We start from the raw sequence: 23,143 nt of genomic DNA on the forward strand, positions 1-23,143 counted from the left end.
CCTTTTAAATCCAAGTTTGGTTGTAGCTTTCTAGATTATTCAGTTGTCTGCATAAATTAAAATGTTCCTATCTGATTTAAAGTATGATTTTTGATAAGATCAATCACCCTGGTGCATTTATTGTTTTAATTCCTCTGAGCTCTTCCTCTGTGATTTTGTCTTTTTTTTTTTTTTTCTTTTATTCCTCTACATAGTGCTCCTCCCAAACCCGGTTTTCCCTTTGTGATGTTTTCTCTCCTCTGCTCCTTTCTCCTCCCTCCCAGCCCAGCAGATGTGTATTACTAAGGACTTCTAGTGGCTGACATTGGAAGTACTGCTCAGAAATCCCCACACATGTCACATTTGGGCCCTCCTTGGGTACCTGGTGGCACAGCAACCACTAGAAAGCAAGAACCTAGGGAAATAACTTGGTTGTTTTGACTACATGACACTATTGATTTTCATGAATTTTTTACTGAATCCAAGTGGTATTTTAGGTGAGTACAGGAGAAACCTATATTGCTGTGTGTATAACAAACATAATGTCTTCGTCTTTTGTTTACATGGTGATTCACCTCAGAAACTGCAGTTTAATTAAAACTGGAGGTTTAATCTGTGAAACGCAGCCCTTTCTAAGTGTTGTAAATGTGATTCTGTATTAAGCGAAAGTGAGAAGTGGTAGATGGAGACGAAGATTTGTGGTTGAGGAGGCTTTATGTCGTGTGAAAATTCAACTAGATACCTACACATGAGATGGTGTGTTACTTTACAGGATTTGATCTGAAATGTAGTGCATAAGAGATTTGTATTGTACCAATATTTAAATAAAAGTTATCTACCAGGGGAGCCACATTCATTCCTTAGGCACATATACCACCCTAGCTCTGAAGTGAACTTTATGAAAAAATCAGAGCATATTGAAAAGCTAGAGAATTCTTGGCTTCCTGAATGTGGACCCTGGGTCACTCATAACTCAGAATTCGCTCCAGATTTATATAGCACTTGACATCTATTCTCTGGCCAAAACTAAAAAAAAAAAAAAAAAAAAAGATTGTTAAAATAGTTGGGGGCAGGCTTGGGGCAGGCTTATACGATGCCAAAACCATGCTTCGGTTGAATCTCATAGAAACTGAGAGTCTAACTGCACTTCACGATGAAATTGCATGGGAGATTTTGAAAAAAAGAAACTTCAGAAAGATTCTGAAAGAACCTCCAGTAGTCCGTTCGACACTAACACTTGTTGTGACGATGCAAAATCTACTTGAATGTGATTGATACAGTAAGGAACAATTTTAACCGAAGTCAAATTTTGTGTGTGTGTGTGCGCGCACAGTTTTGACCACAGGAAACCCTGGTGAGCCTGGAAAAGTACACGTGGCTGACCTGCGTGCACATCCACACCTCACAGGGCACCCGGCTCCCCCAGTCAGTTGAATGGGCTTCTAGCTGTGCCTGTCCACGCCTGCTGTTACAGCCTTGCCTCAGATGTCACATCACCTTTCCTCCACTTCCCGTGACCTGCAAGCTGCAGCCGTCCTACCACCCACTTCCCGAGCAAACCTCAGGTCTTTTTCAGGGTCAGGTGCCATGTGCACTGCAGTAGTTTTGCATTCCTTAACTACTTAACACACGTGGAGCCGGGCTATCACTTTTATTCAGCTCCTGTCTGTTTTAAATATGTCACTGCAAGCTTTTTGAGTGCTGGGCCCCTAACCCCATTTTTCCCACAACCCTTGTGGTTTTTACTGCATAACTTTGTGTAGTGCAGTGATTTTTAGGAGCCTGTATGTCCCATTATAGCAGAACTATGGGTACTGCAATTATATTCTCCACAGTTACCAAATGACCAAATCCAGAGCTCCTAATGCTTAGTCCTCCCCTCCTTCCAGAAACTCTCCTCACACATCTGTAAATGTTTAATATCCTCATTCTGTTCCTTCCCCTCTGACCACTCCTGCTGTGTCTCTTACATTGGTTCTCTCTGCTTATTAATTTAAGTGATCTGGAACAGCACTGTGATGTTTTCATCTCATTTATCTTTGAAATCCCTCCCTCGGAGATGCATACATGTTTTCATCTCAGCTGCCACCTCTGTGCAGAACATTCCCAGTTCTCCAATGCCAGAACCAAGCCACCGCACGAGTTTCCGATTGCTGCTACACATTTTCACCATTGTGACCACCAGCTCAGACCAACCAAGGAGGACCTCCACATCCTAGATGAGTGAACAGTAGGAAAGACACTTTGGAAACGGTGAAATGCTTTACAGCTGTGGGTGGGTTAAGTTTGTCTCATCTGTCTAGTTGCCCCTCTAAGAGGAAAGAGGCTTTGGCTCGTCCTCTGTGCCCACAGCACGTCGGTCCCTGAGTCCTGCTCTGTCCCCCACACAGTCTCCCACTCTCAGCCTTTCTCCCCAGCCCCTCCACCACCTCCTATGCCTCTCCTGCCCTGGCTTCCTGCCTGAGGCCTGTCCCCACCTTCACGCCCTCGACCCTGCATTTCTCCCTGCACCTTTGGTCTCTGCACAAAGCTGAAAGTCTGTACCCCATCCAAGCTGACGCTTCTCTCCTTTTCTAACCACATTTCCCTGTTTTCCTCTAACGTGAATGGAAGTGCTTGGAGAGCTTAATGATATTTTGCATTGATTCGTATGCTGCCCGCTCCCCACCATGCCTGCAGAGGGGCCCATATGCGACAGTAGCCACCGATGCTCCTCTCTCTGTGTTCATTAACATTCAGTAGTGGTTTTCATCTGGCAGAGCTTTAGGTCCTTTCTATAACTTTTCTATTATATAGGTTTTTTCCTATACTTTTCTATGATTTGTATAGTGGAAAATGTGGAAATAGAAGTGAAGTTTCAAGAGGAAACGGACAGATTATTCTGGAAACCGTTTGTTCTGTGGAAAGTGTTTTCATGGTGACCTTGCTAGAAGGGACAATGGCCACAGCCATTAATGACACGGCATACCTCGGCCCCCGGATGGCGACCAGCTCTTTGCAAAATGTGGCCAAAGCCCTCCCCTTGTGTGAGCCGGGGAGGGGGCTGGGTTTAACTGTAGCATGCTCCTGGGCAAAGACCCCCGGGTGATATAACTTTTACACCCCCATTCAAGTGTGTGACTTTTATATTATTTTCAAGTATTAAAAGCTATGTTGCCTTTTCCAACAATAACTTCATAAATGGTTTGTCTTCCATTAGTTCAACTTTGTGATATTTTGCTGTGCTTTGAAATTTTACTGAAAGAAAATGTTACCTCTGAATTTCAGTTTCACAGTCTCGGATCCTAGTGTTCTTGTATTCGATTTTAAAGTTCTTCAGCCACATGGGAATAATTATTGTAAAGTGTTAAAAAGAAAGGTAGTATTGTTAACTTGGAGAGAGATTATTTTCAAGAGCACAGAAAAAAGAACCAAAATTTACAGATTCCTGAGGGAGTTTCCCTGTTTTCTGTCCCATTCTCAGCATTAGGGAACTGACTTGCTTTGTAGGGCTATGTAGCACAGGGTGACAGTCCTCCAATGACATTGAGCGTTAGAGACTCCACACAGATAATTCTGGTTGGGTGGAGAACTCTGCTTTGGACTGAATTAGTTGGTCTTCTGAAGACCTTGATGCTTGATTCCCATTTGCGGTTCTGTTATTTAATCCTAGAGTCCTGAGAGGCAAGCTGTGCTTTGGTCCAGTCCTCCCTGGGTCTTTCCTGAGCCTGGCAGTACCCAAACCAGGGTACCTGCCACTTGGACATTCACTGTCCACTAAGGCCTGCCATCGATCTCCATGACAGCGTTGGAACCCGGGAGGTGTTCAGAGATGGGGGCGGGTGTATCGTTTCTCTTGCCTCTCCTTTGCCAAGTTTGAGAATGATGCTCAATTACTTGAGTTTGTTGTGTGTCACATAGTCACAGAACCTGTGTTAAGGAACAAACGTTGTTTGTTACCTAGACATTCCCTCCTGTAAGAGCTTTAGCTCTTCTCAGACTTTGTAACTTTATTTAGAAACACCTACAGCAAAAGCAGCAGCGGCGGCCGTGTGTGAAGATGGGGACAGGCAAAGCCAAGTCTTATGAGGGAGGCATTTTCTGTCTGAAATGGAAGTGAAAGCACAATAAAGGGAAAATTCTAGAACTCAGAAGATGTTATTATTGTTATTATTAAACTTCTTTCACCCAAGGACTTGAAATTATTGGCAATTTTTTTTTTTTAATTATCAAAATCTGTGTGCCTGGGATGAAAGGAGATTTGGTGCACTGTCCAAAATTAGACATAAGATCCTTACATAAAACTGTGGACTTGCCTGTCCTGAAAACAGAATTTTCCTACTTGATGTGTAAATTTCAAAGCAAAAAATAAAGAAGCAGTCTATAGAAATTGAGTGAAATAAACTGTATTAATACAATAGCAGTTCTTATAGCCATACCCATTAAGTGGAGAAGTTTGCCTTATATTAACATGGGGAGTTACTTTCAAAACAGAACATTTTTTTTTTAATCTTTATTTATTTTGAGAGAGAGACAGAGTGTGAACAGGGGAGCAGCTGAGGGGAGGGGAACCCAGAATCCGAAGCAGGCTCCAGGCCCGAGCTGTCAGCACAGAGCCCGACGCGGGGCTCGAACTCACAAACTGCGAGATCATGACCTGAGCCGAGGTCGGATGCTCAACCGACTGAACCACCCAGGTGCCCCAAAACAGAACATTCTTAATGAAAGGCATTTCTGGTTTCTGTCCAGCTTAATAAAGTACGAACTTCTATTTGCCGTTAGTTGAAACTTCCAGCTTTTCATCTGTTTGAGTCCTGTATTAAAATCTTATATTAGAGTGGATCAAATTTATGAAATGGGTTTCTGGGCTATGTGAAGTCTATAGGTTTTCCTAATGCATTGGTTCCAGAAATGTAGGAGTTACTGGTAAATGGACACTAATATAAAATCTGTTAGCAACAACAACACAACTACACAAACGCATCTTGTACTTCATAAACAACATGAGCTGTCTGTGCAGTAAGTCACTAGGGCAAGCGGCAGGATGATCTGATTGCTGAGCCAAGACCCACACCTCTGCATTTAAAAGGGACTGATGGAAATGCATTTGCATTAATGTAAATAATGCTTCTAAAACCAACCACTCTCCTGGGCCTTGCGTTATGTTGACATAGTAATGTCATATGTACAGAGAAAATAAGATAATTTAAAGCGGTTTCTCCCTTTGACTCATCTCTTGATATCGCTCCCCATGTATTTGCTTTTGTCTACTCTGAAATGCTTGTTCTAGTAGTTTCACGTTAAACATAACTGATTTCTCTCATTTATGATTTCTCTTAATACTGAATTGTTAAGTGGAGCCAACCAAATTGTTTATTGTTGTCATTTTTGAAAGATGTTTTCCCAACGCACTTCACAGAAATATTACTTGAAAAGAAAATTCAGGGGTAAAGTCAGTAGCTGTGATTATACCACCTAATGTGTGTAGCACCTGCCAGGAGTTACTAAATTCCTTTCTGCTTCCGTAGGTCTTTCTGGCTGGACTGCCCTTTCCTCATCTTAATTGCACAGTTGCTACTCGTATGGCAGGGCCGGTCCCAGCGCTGTGGGAAAGCAGAGGCTTTGAGGTCAAGCAGAATTCATGGTTTCCTAGTTGCAGTCCCTTTGCCCATCTTACCAGAGGACCTTGGGAAAGTAGCTTAACTCTCAGGTCTAAAGTGTTCACATCTGTAAAACTGACGCCGTAAAGACCCACCTCACGTGGCTTTTGTGAGCATTAGACGAAATAGAAAGCACCAGGTATGCACCTGATGCAGAGGAGGCGTTGAATTACTTTCATTTTGATTCCTTCAGCCAGCACTTGTACTATTTATAACCACAGCTTGTTATAAAGCAGCAGACCCAGGCAGAGGTTGGTCCCCACTAGATCTAATGGCACCCCCATGTTGTCCCTGCTGTGGCCTCAGTGCCATGTGCTCTACACTCAGTCCTAGTTGTCCCCTGAGTGAAAGCAAGAACTCAGCCATCTGGGTAGGTGGGTACCCTGCCCGCTCGGCCTGCTGGACCCTTAACTTAGTGCACCTGTCGGAGCTCACGGTCCTGAGGAATACCCGGAGGGGCCCTTTCACTCCAGAAGAATTTACACAGGTACTGCAAGAGTTGAGATTAATGAACTCACTCTGTGGACAAGAACTATAAACGGTTTACTACATATTAATGTATTTGTAAGTACTTACCCTAACTGTAAACATGTACCCTAAAACTATAAAAAGATATAAACTGGCAGTTCCTCCTCCCCAAGGAAGTGGTGAAAACATTTAGTAACAGGTGTGGCAAGATGAATCATCTCTGCTAAGGTCTGGGGATATGTTTTCTTCCTGCCTTCTCTAAGTTCCACTGATTGTTTACTGTTGTGCTTACCTTCTCCAAGGCTGGTTCCCTCCAGAATACCCAGAATACCCCTCTCGTATGGTCTGCAAATGCCTGCTGCTGTTTACTTCCAGACCTGAGAGGAACGGCTTTTCACTGGGTTTGCATTCTCCACCCTGGTGTGTTAGCCACCTTCATATTTTATATACTGCTCGTAAATAAGGGGTGGAGAGTGTATTCAAGTCCGAGCCACAAACAGAGCGTCCGCACGACGCCGTGGCACCACCAGTAAGTACATCACTGGTGGATTAAATATCCCGTCCACCTACTTAGGGGTATTTAACTTTGTCACAACCAATAGCCCACGAGCTACGATGCAGTACTGCATTTTGTTATGATTATTGTTTGCTCATAGTCCTGGGTCAGCAGCTATTCTTTATTCATTCATAGCACTTAATTCGGGGTCCCATACTCAGAGAGCCTCGGTAAATGATTCTCCCAAGAATAAAGGTTTGCTCCTTCAAGTGTTAGAGAACACAGGAGGCGGGTGAGCTTCTCTCTCCAGACCCTTGAGATGGATGTGCTTTCCTTAAGCCCTGCATGTTTTTTGTAGCTGAAAGGTGCCCAACTATGTAACCTCTGGAGATACCTTACACCAGAAGATGTTCTAAGAATAATAATGTGATTTGTTGTTTCTCTGAACTTCATCACACCAGGCTTTTCGAGTAAAACCAAAATTAGTAGTGGATGTTTGAATCACTGCCAGTGAACATATGAAGGGAAGGCATGCTCGTTCAGCTCAACTTGGGCTACCAGAAAATGCTCTTCCATGACCCCTGGGTAAATGGGGAATCCATCGTCTCATCTGTTTGCAAGTGTCTTCATTGTGTCGGTCATGCATCCTTCCATTTAATCCTTACAACGTTGTAAAGGTAGTATCTTTTATTAAACTCATTTTATAGGTAGGGAGTTATGGCTCCATGACATTTAATATGGAGATGACACAGCTAATGAACAGCAGAGCCGGGATTCGAGCCCATGTAAATCTGTGCTCTTTCTGCGCCCACACCACCCCCAGTAAAAACTGGGGTTTTGACCACCTTTCCCCCACAGGGCATCTGTATGCGTAAGCCTATGCTTAATACTGCTGTTTTGTTCTACCTTCCCTCTGTTATTGCCCCTGTGCTGCCTGTCTGCTTGAGGACCAGGTTCATTTCATTTTTCTCCTTTTTCCTATTTGAGTGATAGAGGCACAGTTGGCCAGTTCTTTGACACTGAGCTAGCTGTGACAGCCACCATCCTTGCTTGAAGAAGTCCTTGCTTCTTCATATCTCTCATTTGGCCTGACATCAAGGCTGAAAAAGGTTACTGATGACGGTATGAACCTTTTCAGTATGCAAGTGATGTCATGGTACAAATGACTTTATATCGGTGTAATCGAGTTCTTAACTATTCATTTTTATCATTGCCTGTTCAATATGTCAAGCTGTAAAATAGACTATTTTAATTTACAGGCATGACTCAGATTTTGAAGAGTGAATGTGAAAATCATGAATTCTAAAGTGCATCCTCTTCCAGTAGGCTGTGGGCTTTTTGAAGATAGTGGCCATATCCTGTAGGTCTCTGTGTCCCCAGTTCCTGCTCTGGGCCATGGAAATGCATGAAGGCATGAATGAACACCTTCATTGGCCTTAAACCTTTTGGTGTTTACTATAATTTTCTTAGAACAGTGGACAAGTTGATTAATGCTTGTGTGACTCATTTTAAGAATCTGGTATACTTCTTGAGAGGCATGTTGATTATGCTTTGGTTTAAATAAGTGTAACTAATCAAAATTTGGTGTTCTTTCTTTGAATTATACGAATAATCCAACCTACATAGATTTGGTTCCTGTAAAGTGATTATTGTGGCACTTAGTGATAAATACTATAAAGAAAAACAAGGCAGTAAATTTAAAGGAATAGAGAATGATGGATTGGCGTTTGTTATTTAAAATAAAATGGTCATATAAAATAGATGAGTAATATAATAATGCAAAATACCCAGACATTTAAATAGAAAAAATTGAAATCTATGCTGAATGCAAGCGTCATAGTTGCTCACATTTGAGCTGTGAGAACTGAATCTGGCTCTCCCACTTTCATAGTGATTTTAGAGCCAAAAAGATTACTTCAAACAGATCTTTTCCTAACGTTCTGGTAAGTAAAATGATTGATCAACTATGCCCTGATCCTTTTTTGTTTTGTTTTGTTGTTAAATTCAAGATTGGCTGTTAAAACAAGCACGTATAATTTGGAATAAGAACTCAAAATTGGATCTTTTATTTTTTCCTCAAAATCGGATCTTTTGAAATCATTGATAGGAACATTTAAAATACTGGTTTGAGTGATATCATTAGTGATGCATTAAATAAATACTGTTTTTTGATTGTCATGGTAAGTTTTAAACTAATTTTTGGACGAAGGCATTTTAGCTTAAATGGGTACGGTGTGTAGGTCATAGAGCTTTCTATAAGATGAAGTTGAATTTTGTTAAAATGCATGGCTGAAAATACAATTTAAAACACAGATCAGATGTGTATACGTATTGATTTCTAGATTTTCACATTGAAACAAACTCCATTCAGTATTGGCTCAAGGTTCAAATTCAGAGTTGTACAAGCCTAACTGTCTGAAACGTGATACTCAGTCTACTTAAACCGTGACATGGGATGCATGATTTTTCATTTCTTCCATATACATTTGAACTGAATAGTGGGAAGGCAGATGAAAGAACACATGGCTACAGCACCTCAGCCTGTTTATAGAGGAGAGCCTCCTGCACCTGTGTAGACTGGCATCCGGTTGTCAGGTGTAATCCCGTGTCTGGATGTTCCCTTTGCAGATGATCCAGTCCCTCAAGGCAGTGATTGAAAATGCAGACGCTGTATATGAAAAGATTGTACATTGTCAGAAGGCAGGTAAGTGGAAGTTTGTTTCTTCTCTTTAAAATAAAATTAGTAGCATCATATATGTAGCTCCTTAAACCATTTTATCTTCTGACACGGTAACCAGGAAATCAGGCATAAAAATTATTTTCTCCATGGCTAAAGAAGATACTAATTCACTACTTCTCAAGCCTGGATAACAAACTCACCTAGGGGAAGCTTTTAAAATATATTGACATCTAGGGGCGCCTGGGTGGCTCAGTTGGTTAAGTATCCAACTCTTGATTTCAGCTCAGATTGTGATCTCATGGTTTGTTAGTTTGAGCCTTGCATGAGGAGGCTCCACGCTCACAGTGCATAACGTGCTTGGGATTCTCTGTCTTCCTCTCTCTCTGCCCTCCCTCACTCATGCTGTCTTTGTCTCTATCAAAATAAATACATTAAAAAAATAAATAAAAATAAAATACATTGACATCAGCCGGAGGTGTGGTTGAAAAATTCATAGCTGTTAAAAGCTTCCAGTGTTTCTAGTAAGCAGCCAAGATGGAGAACCACTGCACTGACCTCCTGCTCAGTGTCCCTGTGCTAGTCCCCCATGACCTTCCAGCACACGATGGGAAAGGTGAGTGAGGCTTGAGCAGAGAGGGAATGAGTACTCAGGAAGGAGGGTGGGCACCAGTTACAACCTCTTGACAATTTTTAATGCACTGGCATTTTCAGATGCTGATGAATTCATCAATTTAACATCAAAATGTTACACTGGATTTTAAAATGCTACCATCTAATTAATTTTAGCTGAGATAAAACCCCAAACTCAAGTGTTCTGCATTGTAATAAGAATAGACAAAATGGAATTCTTTCAATTTTCAAATTTTGTGAGAGCGTCATTTTAGAAGATGTTAGTGTGGAGGGTATTTATGCTGCATAAATAAGAATATCTGTCTTTAATTTCTAAGGCTTCTGGTTGCTTTTCTTTTTTTTTTTTATACTTTTTTTTTTAAAGTTTGTTTATTCTTTGTAATCTATATACCCAGCATAGGGCTCCAACTCATAACCCTAAAATCAAGAGCCCAGTGCTCTTTTGACCGAGCCAGCCAGGCACCCCTTGTTGCTATTCTTTAAAATCAAGAGACCATAAGTATCACCTAGCCTGAAAAAAAGATTCCTCTCTTATCTCAGAAATGAACTCGTCAAAAATAGATCAAAGACAAAGGTATATATGGCGGTTTTCTTTTTTGGTGTTTATTGAAGGAATATTCACATTAGTGACTAATCAACAGATGAAAACCCTCACCTTGTTTTACTCATCTTGTTAGCAAAATAGTATTAGCAAAGTGATCTTGCTACTTCTAGTCCTTTCTGGGCTAATATTCCCTACAACCACAACTAAAATGAGACACTTCAAACACCATTTTTATCCTGTCACTGTTTTACATAAAGTCGTCCGGTAGCTGACTAGAGTCTGTTGAGGCAGATCTAAACTTCTAACTTAACTATGCAAGGTTGTCTACGAACTGGCCAGCCCCTCTTGCCATTATTGTATAAAATCTCTTCATTAAATCATCTCGTCATTCATTTAGTAAATATGTTTTGGACTTACACCATGCCAAAGGTACTTGTAAGAGCTATCACATACCAAAATATTAAAAAATAAGATTGATTTTTGCCCTTTAGAACCTTCCAGCCAAGCAGGAGATATGAAAGTAATCACACATACTCAAACGTATTGAGTACTTATTCTGTGTTACTCAGGAGTCTGAACTTGGTTTTGGGGGCAGTGGGAAGCGATTGGTTTTTTAGCAGAAAAGGAGAGAAATTGAGCTGTAAGGTGATGTTCACAATAGCTGTGTGCAGAAAATTTTCATGGGGAGACTTCCCAACTGGGAAGCTGTTGGGAGCAGTGAGAAGGGCTGGAAGTGACAGGATGCATCCAGGCTGGCCTTTGGGCTGCCCTTCCCCGCTCCCAGTGTGTTTCTCCTTAGTCAGATTTTCACAGGCCACCTCTCCAGTAGGACTTCTCTCTCTCTCCTCTCTGCCAATCTGTACATTTCTTCTTTTTGTCTCAGCAGTCTTCCAGGAGACCTTTTATGATTGTAGGAATTATGTTACCTAACCATTCTAGTCAGCCTTCAAAATGTGTTTGGTTTAGCTGACAGTTTCAGTTGCTATGTATTTTACTAATGGAGTCTGTCTTCTAAACCGGCTAGTAACCTGTGAAGGCACAGGTCTGCATATTGAGCTACTCTGCATTTTACCCATGGCACCTGTTTTAACATTTTGCACAGAGCAGTCACTCGAATACTAACTGACTAAATGTGATTTGACTTGTATTAAGGATTTGATTCTCCTAAGCACATGCGATGCCAGAAGAATTGTGGACTGTTAGAATTTGAAACTACATTTATCAGAAAAAAAGACCTATTTATTGACAGTCTGAGTTATTGCCAATTTTTTGCAACTTCATCGATTTATGAAATTTGCTCATCTCTAGCATAATGCAGCTTTATGTCTAATTTCAGTGAGGGATAATATTTGCTTGTATTTAAAAAGCTGAAGTGTCTTGTCTATTAAGAATTTTGCTTGGAAGGCAAAAAAGAATAACCACTATGTAATGGTTCGTGTTGCTCTGAGTTTGAAGATCTTGAGAAGCACATAACGATTATCTTTTGGTTTCACAGTTACTGCTGAACGCCTACACAGCCCTTCTGTTATCCCAAGTGCTTATTTTAGAGTCCTTGATCTTTTGTTTCTCATGTTTACAGTTATCGGAAGGGCACATAGTCATTAGTCATATGAAGAATTGCTAATTTGTATTGGGCTCAAAAACATTTGCATGAGATTTTACTTCTGATAAATAATTGCTGTTCTGCTTATAGAACTTTAATCTGGCAATGACAGAATGAAGACACAGGTACCAAAGTGCTGTAAGAGAGGATTATTTTAGAAGCACTTCAAACTTCTAAACACAAACTTCTATTCTTACTAGATAAGCCTTCATTTAAACAGCTAAGTGACAGTAAGGAGTCACACTGCCACCTCCAGCCACATGTTCAAAAGTGTGCCCAGTTTGGACACGTTCAGACTCCCAGCTATGGGATTGATTTGTTTTTTTGGATCTAGAAATGTGTTTCGCCGGTGGTGTTCTTGGGAAGAGGGAGGGAGGCAGGAGAAGAATGCTGAGAAGTAAAGACTCCCAGCCAAGGTGGGCTGGGAACCTGCAGGCCCCGGCAGGCAGGTGACCCGAAGAGACCCTGGGGAGGACAGCAGGGACAACCGGGTGACGGGCAGTGGGGACAGCCTGCGGAGCCGACTCTTTTAAGAGGAGAGTATGGCAGTACAGCGGGGTCAGAGGGTTAAAGGGACATCTTTATAAGAAAGCCATGCCCCTAGAAATAGGAAAGATCCATTGAAGAGGTGAACAGGAAGGTATTCAAAGATGAGACAGGGGGTAAGGAGGGAAGAAGTGAGAGGGGCAGGAATCCAGTACAGTCAAGAGACACTTGACCTTAGAAAGGGGGATGGATGCCTCTTCTTCCAAGACACTCCAGAAAGCTCTGCCATTTAGAGAAATTCTGAGGAGAGGACTGTTCTGATGCAGTCATAGTGCGGTAGGAGAGCACCGGCTTCAGGAGAGAGGGAGTGAAAGAGGGGTCTACGGACGGGCGGGAGGGTGGGAGCATTCTGTCAGAGTCAAGCACTCTAGTGCCAGTGGAGGGACGGATGAAATGTCGGATGACGCAGGAATGGTATGGGGCAGGTGGGTCTGGGTCAACGCATGAGTGACAGGGATGGGTAAGTAATAAATGGTGTGGCCGTACAAGCATGAGTGTGTACAAACCTGTGAGCACAGGCGAACATGCTTCACACAGTCTGTCTCCCAAATCTAACCCATGCTTGTTCTTCCAAGAAGTAGCAAAGTAGGAGATTGGTGAGGAACACACCCAGGGGAGCTTCTCAATGGGAATCTGCAGAGGGGAAGCTTCATAAACGTTCTTCTTTAAAAAGTTTATGAAAGGTAATAAAAGGGTAGCCAGATTCTTTCTGGGGAGAAGTCTTTTTCACTGTATAATGTCTATCTCTTTCTCTCTGTCACTGCCCCAAAATGGCAGCCTATGTTTGAGTTTTAATTTCCTCTTTTAGTCACTGCATTGATCTGTTACCTAAAAGATAGGAAGATGGCATAGAAGGAAACCCAAACTGCTTTGCTTCAATGAGTTAGATGTTTTTATCTGGTGAATTTAAATGGAAAATAATTTGCTCTTTGGAAAGGAAAAAGAAATCAATGACATACTTCTTGGTAAAGGTGGTATATTAACACATGCATTTAATCTCCACTCCCTTCTGAGCCTCATTAAATGACAGTAAGGAATTTTTGTTTTGGGGTTTTGTTTTTTGGTTTTTTTTAAGGCAGAAACCCATAAGGATAAAGAAAATGGGAGGAACAAAATTTTGGAAATTGAAAAATACCTGAACAAGTGATAATTGACTTAGGTGATGCAAGAAAGCGGACTCTGAGGCTGGCAGTGGGGCACCTGGCCAGCAATCTGATTTACACTGTGGGCCACCCCCCACCCGCCCAGAACTGGGTGGCACCAGGGGCCCCTGGAAGTTGGGATAAATAAAGGTAGGGATAAAAGAGAGAACTGTCCGAAAGCTGGATTAAGAAGCAATTAGACCCCAGATGGCTGGGAGACTACGTGTGTCCTGACAGTGGAAAGATGAAAATAGCAAAATTTTCATCCTTCATTTGGGGAACTAAATAGGTAATGCTCAGGAAAAAAAAATCAAGACAATATAAGCATGTTACTTAGAAATATGGACATAAACACTAAAAAAGGAAACAAAACCTCAGCTATAGGGGCTGAATACAACTGCTGCTGAAAAGGGGAAATTGGTGACAACTATTTTTCTCTTTAAACTGTGTACATAATTCTGATAAAGATTAAATCACTAATAAATTTAAATTTAATTTAAATGATTTAAAAAAAAAAAAAAAAGGAAGGAAGGAATCAAGGACCTGAAGCCCCTGACTGAGGATGTCCCCGCCACACTCAACAAGGCTTGGGTACAGTGTTGAGTGATTAGGTGAGGTTTCTGCCAAAGACCCCAGCTGGCACCTCTGGCGTCCTGGGCAGGCCCAGGGCACAGGTAATGTCTGTGTGCCTGGGTGGGCCGGAGCCTGCTTCCTCTCCTGGCAGGAGAATTGGTTTTTACCCTCTTTCTGAATGACAGGGGAGAATCAGGCTCCAAAGGAGAGACACCCCAGCCCACCCCAGACCTGTTTAAATAGAAGCTCCTTTTCTAAAAGCTCTAAGGGATTTGCATGCATGGCAGGGTCGCTTCATTACTGAGTAAAGTGGGATATAAGGTAACTTTCCAAATAAATGAAAGCTTTCATTACCCTTCGTTCTAATCCTTTTAATGGAACACTTTGTATAATAGATTCTGTGCATCCCTGCTTCCTTAAATTTGGTTTGCCAAACATAATTTGAACTTTGATGACTGAAGGTCATGATGAGGAGCATCTGGTATTATCTTGTGGTTTAATGGCAATTCCCCCAGGAGCCTGCATGTCCTGGAGGACCCCACACCTGCTCTGCCTGCTCAGATCTCTTTCCAGTGTTAATGGTTTATTTCATCTATTCCCATGCAGTTCTCACTTCCTACCGCTAATTTGTACTGTGTCTCCGACTGCCTATTAGTATACTACTCTTTTTGTTGTTGTTGTTTTTTCCCTTTCTAACTTGCTGCTTCTAGTCTGCTGAGCAGTTGGTGTCTCCCCTGTGGCCAACCTTGATGGATTTGTCTCACTAGAAGCTGGTGAGAGCCCGACACATTCCCACGTGGAGAGAACAGGCAGAGCCTCAGGCCACACCTAACATGTCCTGGACTTGATGGCTCAGAGACCTTTTTTATTTTGCAAAGTCCTCGGATCTCAGTGTGTTCTTGGGAGCTGGGGTTACCAGATAAGCAAGCTGTCACCATCCATCACTTGCTCCGTCCAAGACTCACATCGGCGTCTTGCCCAACACAGTAAACATAAAAGCATCTAAAGATTTATTCTGAAAGCACTTCTGTGTGAGAAAGTTTGCAAAAGGAAATCTGGGAGCCTATAACTTTTGTTTTCATTTATGTCAGGATGTTTCTCAGCTGTGTCTGACAGAAGTAAGAGGTTCTTCCCTGGGGATCCAGAGATCCGTGTTCTTGTGCCCTCTGTTCAACATCTCGCTGTGTGGTATTAGGTTAGTCACTACCCCTCTCTGCCTCATCTTTCTCCTTCTGAGTGACATTGAATTATATGATTTCCTCCTGGCCCCATGGGTTCTAAAATGCAGTGACCTAAGATCAATTGTCTAATTAGTCATTTTGGAATGGCCTGGTTACAGTTAAGTTTAAACAAGTAGTCCCATCCGGTGGCATCAGGATAGTTAAATTGCAACCCATCAGCATGAGTTTCAAAGGGGAAAGTTAATGCCTAGCTTTGAAGGTGAAGAGTGACTTCTCTGGCGGTGAGACACAGACCTGCCTGGAGTCAGAGCCCAGAAGTCCCTCAGCATCTGTACTCTTCTTAAAGAACGGGAGCTTCCTTCCCCAGGCACTTTAGTTAACTCACAGTTAGTGAAGCCACGGAAAGCCAAGAAGTAGCAGGGTCTTTGGTAGCAGGCCAGTCTGCCCCACCTGCCCTTTGGTTCCCCTGAAAGGTACCTTCATTGCTGATCAGGGAGAGTAGAGAGAATGACCACAAAGGTGACGAGGCTAACTCAGGGCAAAAAAAAGAAAAAAAACCCCTCAAAATAAGTGACTGGTCTCTAGAATCCACTGTATCACCACACCCCTTCCACCTCCTGTACCCATCACCCTGTTCCATTTTGAGATTCCTGCATCAACCATCACACTAATAGCATTTCTCCTAAGTGTGGTCGGAATCTCCTGGGGATGCTTGTTTCAAATGCTATTCCTTTGCATCACCCCCAATATCGAATCTTTGGGGATGGAGCTCAGGAATTTTCAATTGAATGAGCACATTCAGGTTTTCAGAAACTCTCTTTGGAGGGTGGAGCACAGCAGGCCCCCTTTGGGGTGCATGCTCAACTCTGGGCCTCTTTGGCTCTCAAGGGAGAAGAACTGCTCAGATGCAAATGCACCCTTGCTCATGGGATTGATTGGCAGCCAAATTGTTTTTCTTCCTAACATACCTTCATTGGGGAAACTTCCCCACAAATGAACGGGAGGAAATTTGGGGGGATGCTTGACCTTCCTGGAATATCTCTCCTGTGAGCAAATCCCAAAGCTGTGCTTTCTTGTCACCTCTTCCTCCCTCCTTCCTTTATGCACTCACAGTCTCTGAAAGCATCACTTTTTATTTAAATAAGAGCTGTCAGGGTCCTCTCAGCAGATGGTCTGCTGGAGAGGGGTCAGGCTGCTTCAGCTCTGCACTCCCATACAACTATTTTTGTTATTATTCTGTCACACTTGTTTCTCGAAGTTGAGAAGAACCACAATTCAAGTAAAGTCCACAGATAAATCATCTTTCTCAAATACCAGAAATTTATATATATTTGTATAATATATGTATGTACACACATACCCCTACCCCTAATAGATATCCTTGGCTCTAAAATAAACAGCCAAAATGATCTCTGAGGCTTTTCCAGCTCTCAAATTTTGTGGTCTGCAAGTCCTATAATATAATATAATATAATATAATATAATATAATATAATATAATATAGTATAATATAATATAAATAAGGGATTGTAGTAGATAAAAGTGAACAAATGAATTCTAAGAATGTGTAAATAATATCTAGAGGTAAGTCTTTTAAGAATAAGGAATTTTGGGGCGCCTGGGTGGCCCAGTTGGTTAAGCAGCCGACTTCGGCTCAGGTCATGATCTCGTGGTCCGTGAGTTTGAGGCCCGCGTCGGGCTCTGTGCTGACAGCTCAGAGCCTGGAGCCTGTTTCAGATTCTGTGTCTCCCTCTCTCTCTGACCCTCCTCCGTTCATGCTCTGTCTCTCCCTGTCTCAAAAATAAATAAACGTTAAAAATTTTTTTAAAAGAATAAGGAATTTAAAGCAACTTTAATTAACCTGTATTCTTTCATTACGGGTCAGTCCATGCCATGTCAAAAATATGTCGTTATGCATGTTAACATATGAGAGGGAAAGCACACTTATGCATTTATAGAATGTCTTCAATGGCAAGATGTGCTAATTACTTATGAAGATGCAAAAAAAAAAAACAAAACAATTAAAGGTCTCTGCTATCTTTTAAAGTTATAATCACCACCAAGCATATGGTGTAAATAATAGGTACAAATGAAGTTTGAAGAAAGGAGGAAGCCCAGAAGGTTTCGTTGGTAGGGAAGGAGTTGGGCTTACACCTAGGGGCTTAGGGAATGCAGAATCAATGTAAGGAGAGCAGGGCTTTTTAGGTGGGCCAAAGTGGAGGAGGCCTCATTGTCAAGATGTGCTTTCTGCACACATGGCATATATTGTCCTGGCTGAAGGAAGATATTTGCTTCAGGAAGCAGGAGAAATTAGGATTGTAAATACAGGTTGCTTCAGATGATGGAAGCCTTTTAATTCAGCTGTGTCTGAATTAAATATTTGAGGTTGACTTTCTAGGCCAGCATTTCTCAAAGTTTGATTCAAGGAACGCTGGTCATGCTCTCTGGGCAAAGGACCTCAAATTTTCATAACAAAACTTACTCCCCTTTGGAGATTCTCAGTGCACATCAGCATGCTAAATATCCTCCAGTTTAATTCAACATTTCCGGAACGTACATGGTTATAAGCCCTTATTTCAAGTTCTGTCCGTGTCTTGAACACTTCAGGAAAGTGCTATAGGTGGTGGGGTACTAAGTAGTTTAGGACAGGTTTGGTGACTCTCTGAGTGACTGTTCTCTGCCCTTTGCCCTCCATGTTCAGACGTCCCTTCCCACAATGGGACGTGGATGCTTGCAATGTCAGCATAGGAGAGAGTTGACTGAGAAGGTCTGTTTCTGGTTTGGTGAGCCTGATCACAGTAGGATGGTGTCTTAGTCTGTTTGTGCTGCTATAACAGATATTATAGACTGGACAGTTTATAAGCGACAGAAATTTATGTCTCCCAAGTCTAGAGGCTGGGAAGTCTAAGGTTATGGTTCCAGCAGATTTCATATGGTGGTGAGTGAGCACCCACTTCCTGGTTCATAGATGGCACCTTCTTGCTGTGTCTTCAACGTGGTGGGAGGGTCTAGGGAACTCTCTGGGGTCCCTTTTATAAAGACACTAATCTCATTCATGAAGACTCCACCTTCGTGACCTAAGCACCTCCCCAAAACTCCATTTCCTAATACTATCATGCTGAGAATTAGAATTGCAAAGTATAAATTTGGAGGGGGAAGCAGACATTCAGACCATAGTAGATGGTCAGATGGAAATAGCTAATAACTTGTTGAAGCAACTGCATTGAAGCTTGGGATGGAGTCAGGTTTACAGATAGAATCAGTGTCATCCCAATGGAAGCATTACTTGTTGGACTAGTTCTGTAAGGAAAAAAGGGTTGGGAGGAAATACTGAAAATCCTGAGAGATGATTATGAATCTGTAATTCAGAACTGGTGGTTTTACTTTAACCTCAGGTCATAAAAGCATTCCTGATACCATATAGTTTATTTACTGTGTTTTCTTACAACCCGAATATAAACTCCTTGAGGGCAGGAGCTTAGTCATCACGTAGCCCGAACGCCAACAGCGGTGCCTGGTACTCGGCAAACATATGTTGAATTGAACTGAACATTGAGTGCTGCATTTATCTGTTAATTCTTTTATTCACCAGACATTTATGAGGTCCTTACTCCCAGTGTGACAAGAGTTGGGACCCTACTTCCCTTCCCAGGGGGGCTCCAGGTGGAATGTCAGGACACAGGCGTGTGAAGAGAGCCCTGCTGCACAGCACACTTCCTATAGAACAGGAGTTGAGTCCAGCAAGCGATGTGTCTGGGAACAGGGCAGGTGGGGACAGGAATTCAGGCAGGGAGAAAAGCACACGCAGGGTGACGCAGGAAGGCCCATCGGCCGTGGCCGTGACAAAGATGGGAGCAGCAAATGAAGCTGGAGGTGCAGGCAGGAAACAACACAAACCCAGAAGCTTTAACATAACATTCGACGACAATGACAACAACAAAACTTGATATAAATAGACTGCATGAAAAGAATTCTATAGGGCAGAAACTATCAGGAGCAAAGTTGCAAGAAGAACTACGAACTGAGAAACAATGTTAGCCGTACATATCAGAAAGGGCTCATCTCCCTAATATGTAAGGAACCCCTAAAATCAGTAAGAAAAAGGCCAGCAGCCCTATATTCTTCAAAAAGAACATGGACACAGTTTACAGTAAGAGAATTCAAAAGACTAAAACAAAATGATGTTCAACCTCATTCATCAAAGGTGCAAACCTGTTCCAAAAGGTCTAAGTCCCTGCCTTCATGAAGCTGAAATCTAGTTGTGGAAGACAGAAAGTAAACAAAAAGCAAATAAATAAAACATTGGCTGTCAGGCAGCAGTGAGTGTTTTTGGAAACAGTGAGGCAGAGTGCCCAGAGTAGGCAGAGGGCGGCTCTTGTAAATAAAGTGCTCCCGGAAGACCTCAGTGACTTGTGATGGAGCCGTGATGGGAGGTAGAGGGCAAGCCTTCCAAACATTTGGAAAAGAGATGCTCCCAGAAAGAGGGGCTACAGAGGCAGAGGCCTGGGTGTGAGAGCTGATGTGTCAGAGCAGGAATTAGTAGGCCAGTATGGCTGCAGTGTCGGCAGGACACGGAGGGGCGGGGAGGGGGTTGGGTAGGAGCCAGCGTTAACAATGAGCCAGAGTTAACAGTAGGCCAGACACAGGGGCTGGCTTTGTTCTCAGTGAGATGAGAGGTCTTTCCCTGGTCTGAGCAGCAGAATGGCTGCAGCAGATCACTTGAGGACAGGGCAAGGCGGCTATAGCAGTGGCTGGAAGACCATTCAGGAGGCTTTTGCAACAATCCAGCCCACTCTCTGGTTGTGGTTTGACAGGTGGTGGTTGGGGTGGAAGTGACGCGAAATGGTTACACTCTGGATATTCAGCTGTATTCTGGATATGTCAGGATTTATGGTAGGTTGGTTGTGGCTTAGGAGGGAAGAAAGGGAAATCAGTATGACTGCAGGATTTGGGGCTCGAAGGGGGAACATTACTCTTCACTGAGGTGGAGGGGATTGGGGAGAAGAGGCTCGAGAGGGAAGGTCAGGGACTTGGTTTAGACATGTTAAGTTTGATATGCCTAGTTGGAAAGTTCAGGTGAGAGGTCCAGACTGGAGGTAGTGAGTTTGAAATCCATAAGCGCAAAGATGGTCTTTTATACATGGAGACTGACATCGTCTAAGAAGTGACTGTGGAGAGAGAAGACGGAGCCCTGGCCCTCCAATATTTAGATGTCAGGGAGGAGATGTGGAGGACCAGGCACAGGAAGTCAGGATGCAGCCAAGCGGTAGGAGGAGAGAACTGTGATCTTCTGAAAGATGAGTAAATAAGGTATTTCAAGGAGATGCCACTTTTCATGCATCAGATCCAAATGTTTGTATCCAAGACCACAAAGTTACATCACACATGAGTCATGATGGATTGGTGAGGATATAGGGGAAACTGGTATCTGTCACAATGTTGGGGGGGGGGTGCGGTCCATGCCTAGGGAGGACCATATGGCAGTAAATTTCAGATTTACAAGTTACGTACACTTTGAACCAGCAATTCCATTTTTTCAAAGTTTATTCTACAGATATGGTCACCTACGTGGGGAAGGACAATATGTAAATAATTTTCTTTGCAATACTGAAATCAAGCTAAATGTTATACCCTAAGCATTCAGTAGGAGGCCCTTGTTTAATACATTCTGATAGATCCATAAAATGGAACATTATGCTACCATAAGTAGAAAAAAAATATAAGCTTGTATATGTACATTCACCTACACACACACACACACACACACACACACACTACATATATACACGTATATAAGGAAGATCTTATATATACATATAGGTTAAATATATATATCATGTACATTGTTTTCAAAGGGAAGGCAAACTGTGCTATTTGCTAGTATTTGTTTTAAAGGGCCGGGTAGAAGAATAGGGTTCTGTGTGCTTGTGAGTGCATCACTCTGTCTGGGTGGATACCTAAGGTCGGGTAACAGCACTTGCCTGGTGGGAGGGGAGCAAGGAGACTGGGGGGTGGGGAAAGAAAAGATAATTCTCTGTATATGAGTTTATACTTTTTAAATTGCTGAGCCATATGACTATATTATTTATTCAAAAATTTAGCTAAGAAGAGATATAAAAAGCAAGGGAGGCAGGGCTGTCCCTGTGACGAGGCCTGATGTGTTATGGTGATTGTGCCAAACTGTGGTAGAGGGGAAGGATCCAACTTAGAGTGGCAATGCAGACAAAGATGTCCTAGGTATAAAAAAAAAAAAAAAGAAAAGAAAAGAAAGAAAGAAAAAGAAACTAATCTTTGAGCTTAACGGGGACGAAGAGGCCTTTTTACACCTCAGCGAAATGAAATGGGGAGGGTCTACATCCTGGCTCCTGTGACCCCACCCCAAGTGCATCATGTGGCCATGTGTTTAGGATGGTGGCATGGCACTTGCATTCCACAAAGGACTGAAAGTTATGCAACTTCCTCTCACCTCGATTTACCCAGATGGAGCATGCTGGCAGAGGAAGGAAAACCTCCCTCATGCAATCCATTCACAAATTGTACTGCTGTGGATTTGGCATTCCGGGATCTTGTCATCCATCTGGGTTTCAGGGATATATTTAAGAGACCTGGTTTATCTCTTCCACCTCATGTGGAACGGGATTTAACAGCTCAAAAATCCTTCTCAAAATAATTTGGCTTTTGTTAATGCCAAGATTGGAAAGAAGGCCAAGAAAAAGAGACTACCAACTGGAACTATATGAAAAATAATTAGGCATTTCCGTGTCTCCATGGGGATTATGGTGTAAACGCCCACGTGTCAGCAGTGCATACAAACTTCAGACCCCTGGGATTTTGGGACAGAGCGTATAGTTTACAAAGGCTGTGATTTTTAACAGGTGCTGTATGCAAATTAGTTGGAAAAATAATCCGATAACTGTATTTTGTTTTCAAGATACTCTGATGTTGTGCCACAAGACACGTGCAGACTGTGTTATGTTAAGGTACTTTTAATACTGTTGATAAATCATTGTCTGGAATGAGGTCCCAAATGGGACCTGTGTTGTATGGGATTCCATCTTCCAGGAAATGTCTCACTACACCCGATTTGGGAAATTTGAAATAAAATATAAATACATATTTCTTTTGTCACCGTTGGACAGATTTTACCCTTTGCTTGTGGCTGGTTTCTATTTTCAACATATGAAAAATATTTTTGCACTGGATATGTTTGTGATAAAAGAGCATTTTAGGGCAGCAAAATAAATTTTTGGTTGAAAAAACTAATCTTTATATAAGCTTAAGATCAATATGTCTCTCTTACGAGCATTTTTTAAAATTACATTCATTTCTAAAAATATTTAGCCTTGTGCTACATGGTGTATTTTAGATTCATATCATTTAGATTGGTAGAGAAAATCCCAACCAGAATGTTTGAAAGGTCATTCTGCTTTCTGTTTGGCAAGAAGAAATGGCGTTCACTTAGATCGAAGAGGAAATGATGCCATGTTTTTGACCAAGTCTCCCTTTCTTTCTGAGCAAAAGCCTCTTTCTTCATATCTTTATATTTCTTGCATATATCATATTTTTTTTTATTTTAATTTTATTTTTATGGCTGTTTGGTTTTATCTATGTTTATCTGCGGTGGGCAGGAAACTCAGTAACAAGTTCCACAATATCCCATTC

General features: G+C 42.1%; 1 protein-coding gene across 5 annotated transcripts in view; it reads left to right on the forward strand.

Moving 5' to 3' along the window:
- Positions 1-23,143, forward strand: part of PLCL2 (phospholipase C like 2) — a 194,259-nt gene that overhangs the window by 142,777 nt on the left and 28,339 nt on the right. For 3 of the 5 annotated variants that reach the window (XM_007087351.2, XM_042998654.1, XM_042998656.1), the window contains exon 4: positions 9,211-9,286. In XM_007087351.2, the coding sequence (XP_007087413.2) occupies positions 9,211-9,286 (76 nt within the window). Of the gene's footprint in view, positions 1-9,210; positions 9,287-15,391; positions 15,496-23,143 lie in introns of all 5 variants that reach the window. The other 2 variants (XR_006222085.1, XM_042998655.1) reach the window with 1 other exon arrangement.

Source organism: Panthera tigris, chromosome C2 (genome assembly GCF_018350195.1).
Source record: "Panthera tigris isolate Pti1 chromosome C2, P.tigris_Pti1_mat1.1, whole genome shotgun sequence".
Taxonomy (NCBI): Eukaryota; Metazoa; Chordata; class Mammalia; order Carnivora; family Felidae; genus Panthera; species Panthera tigris.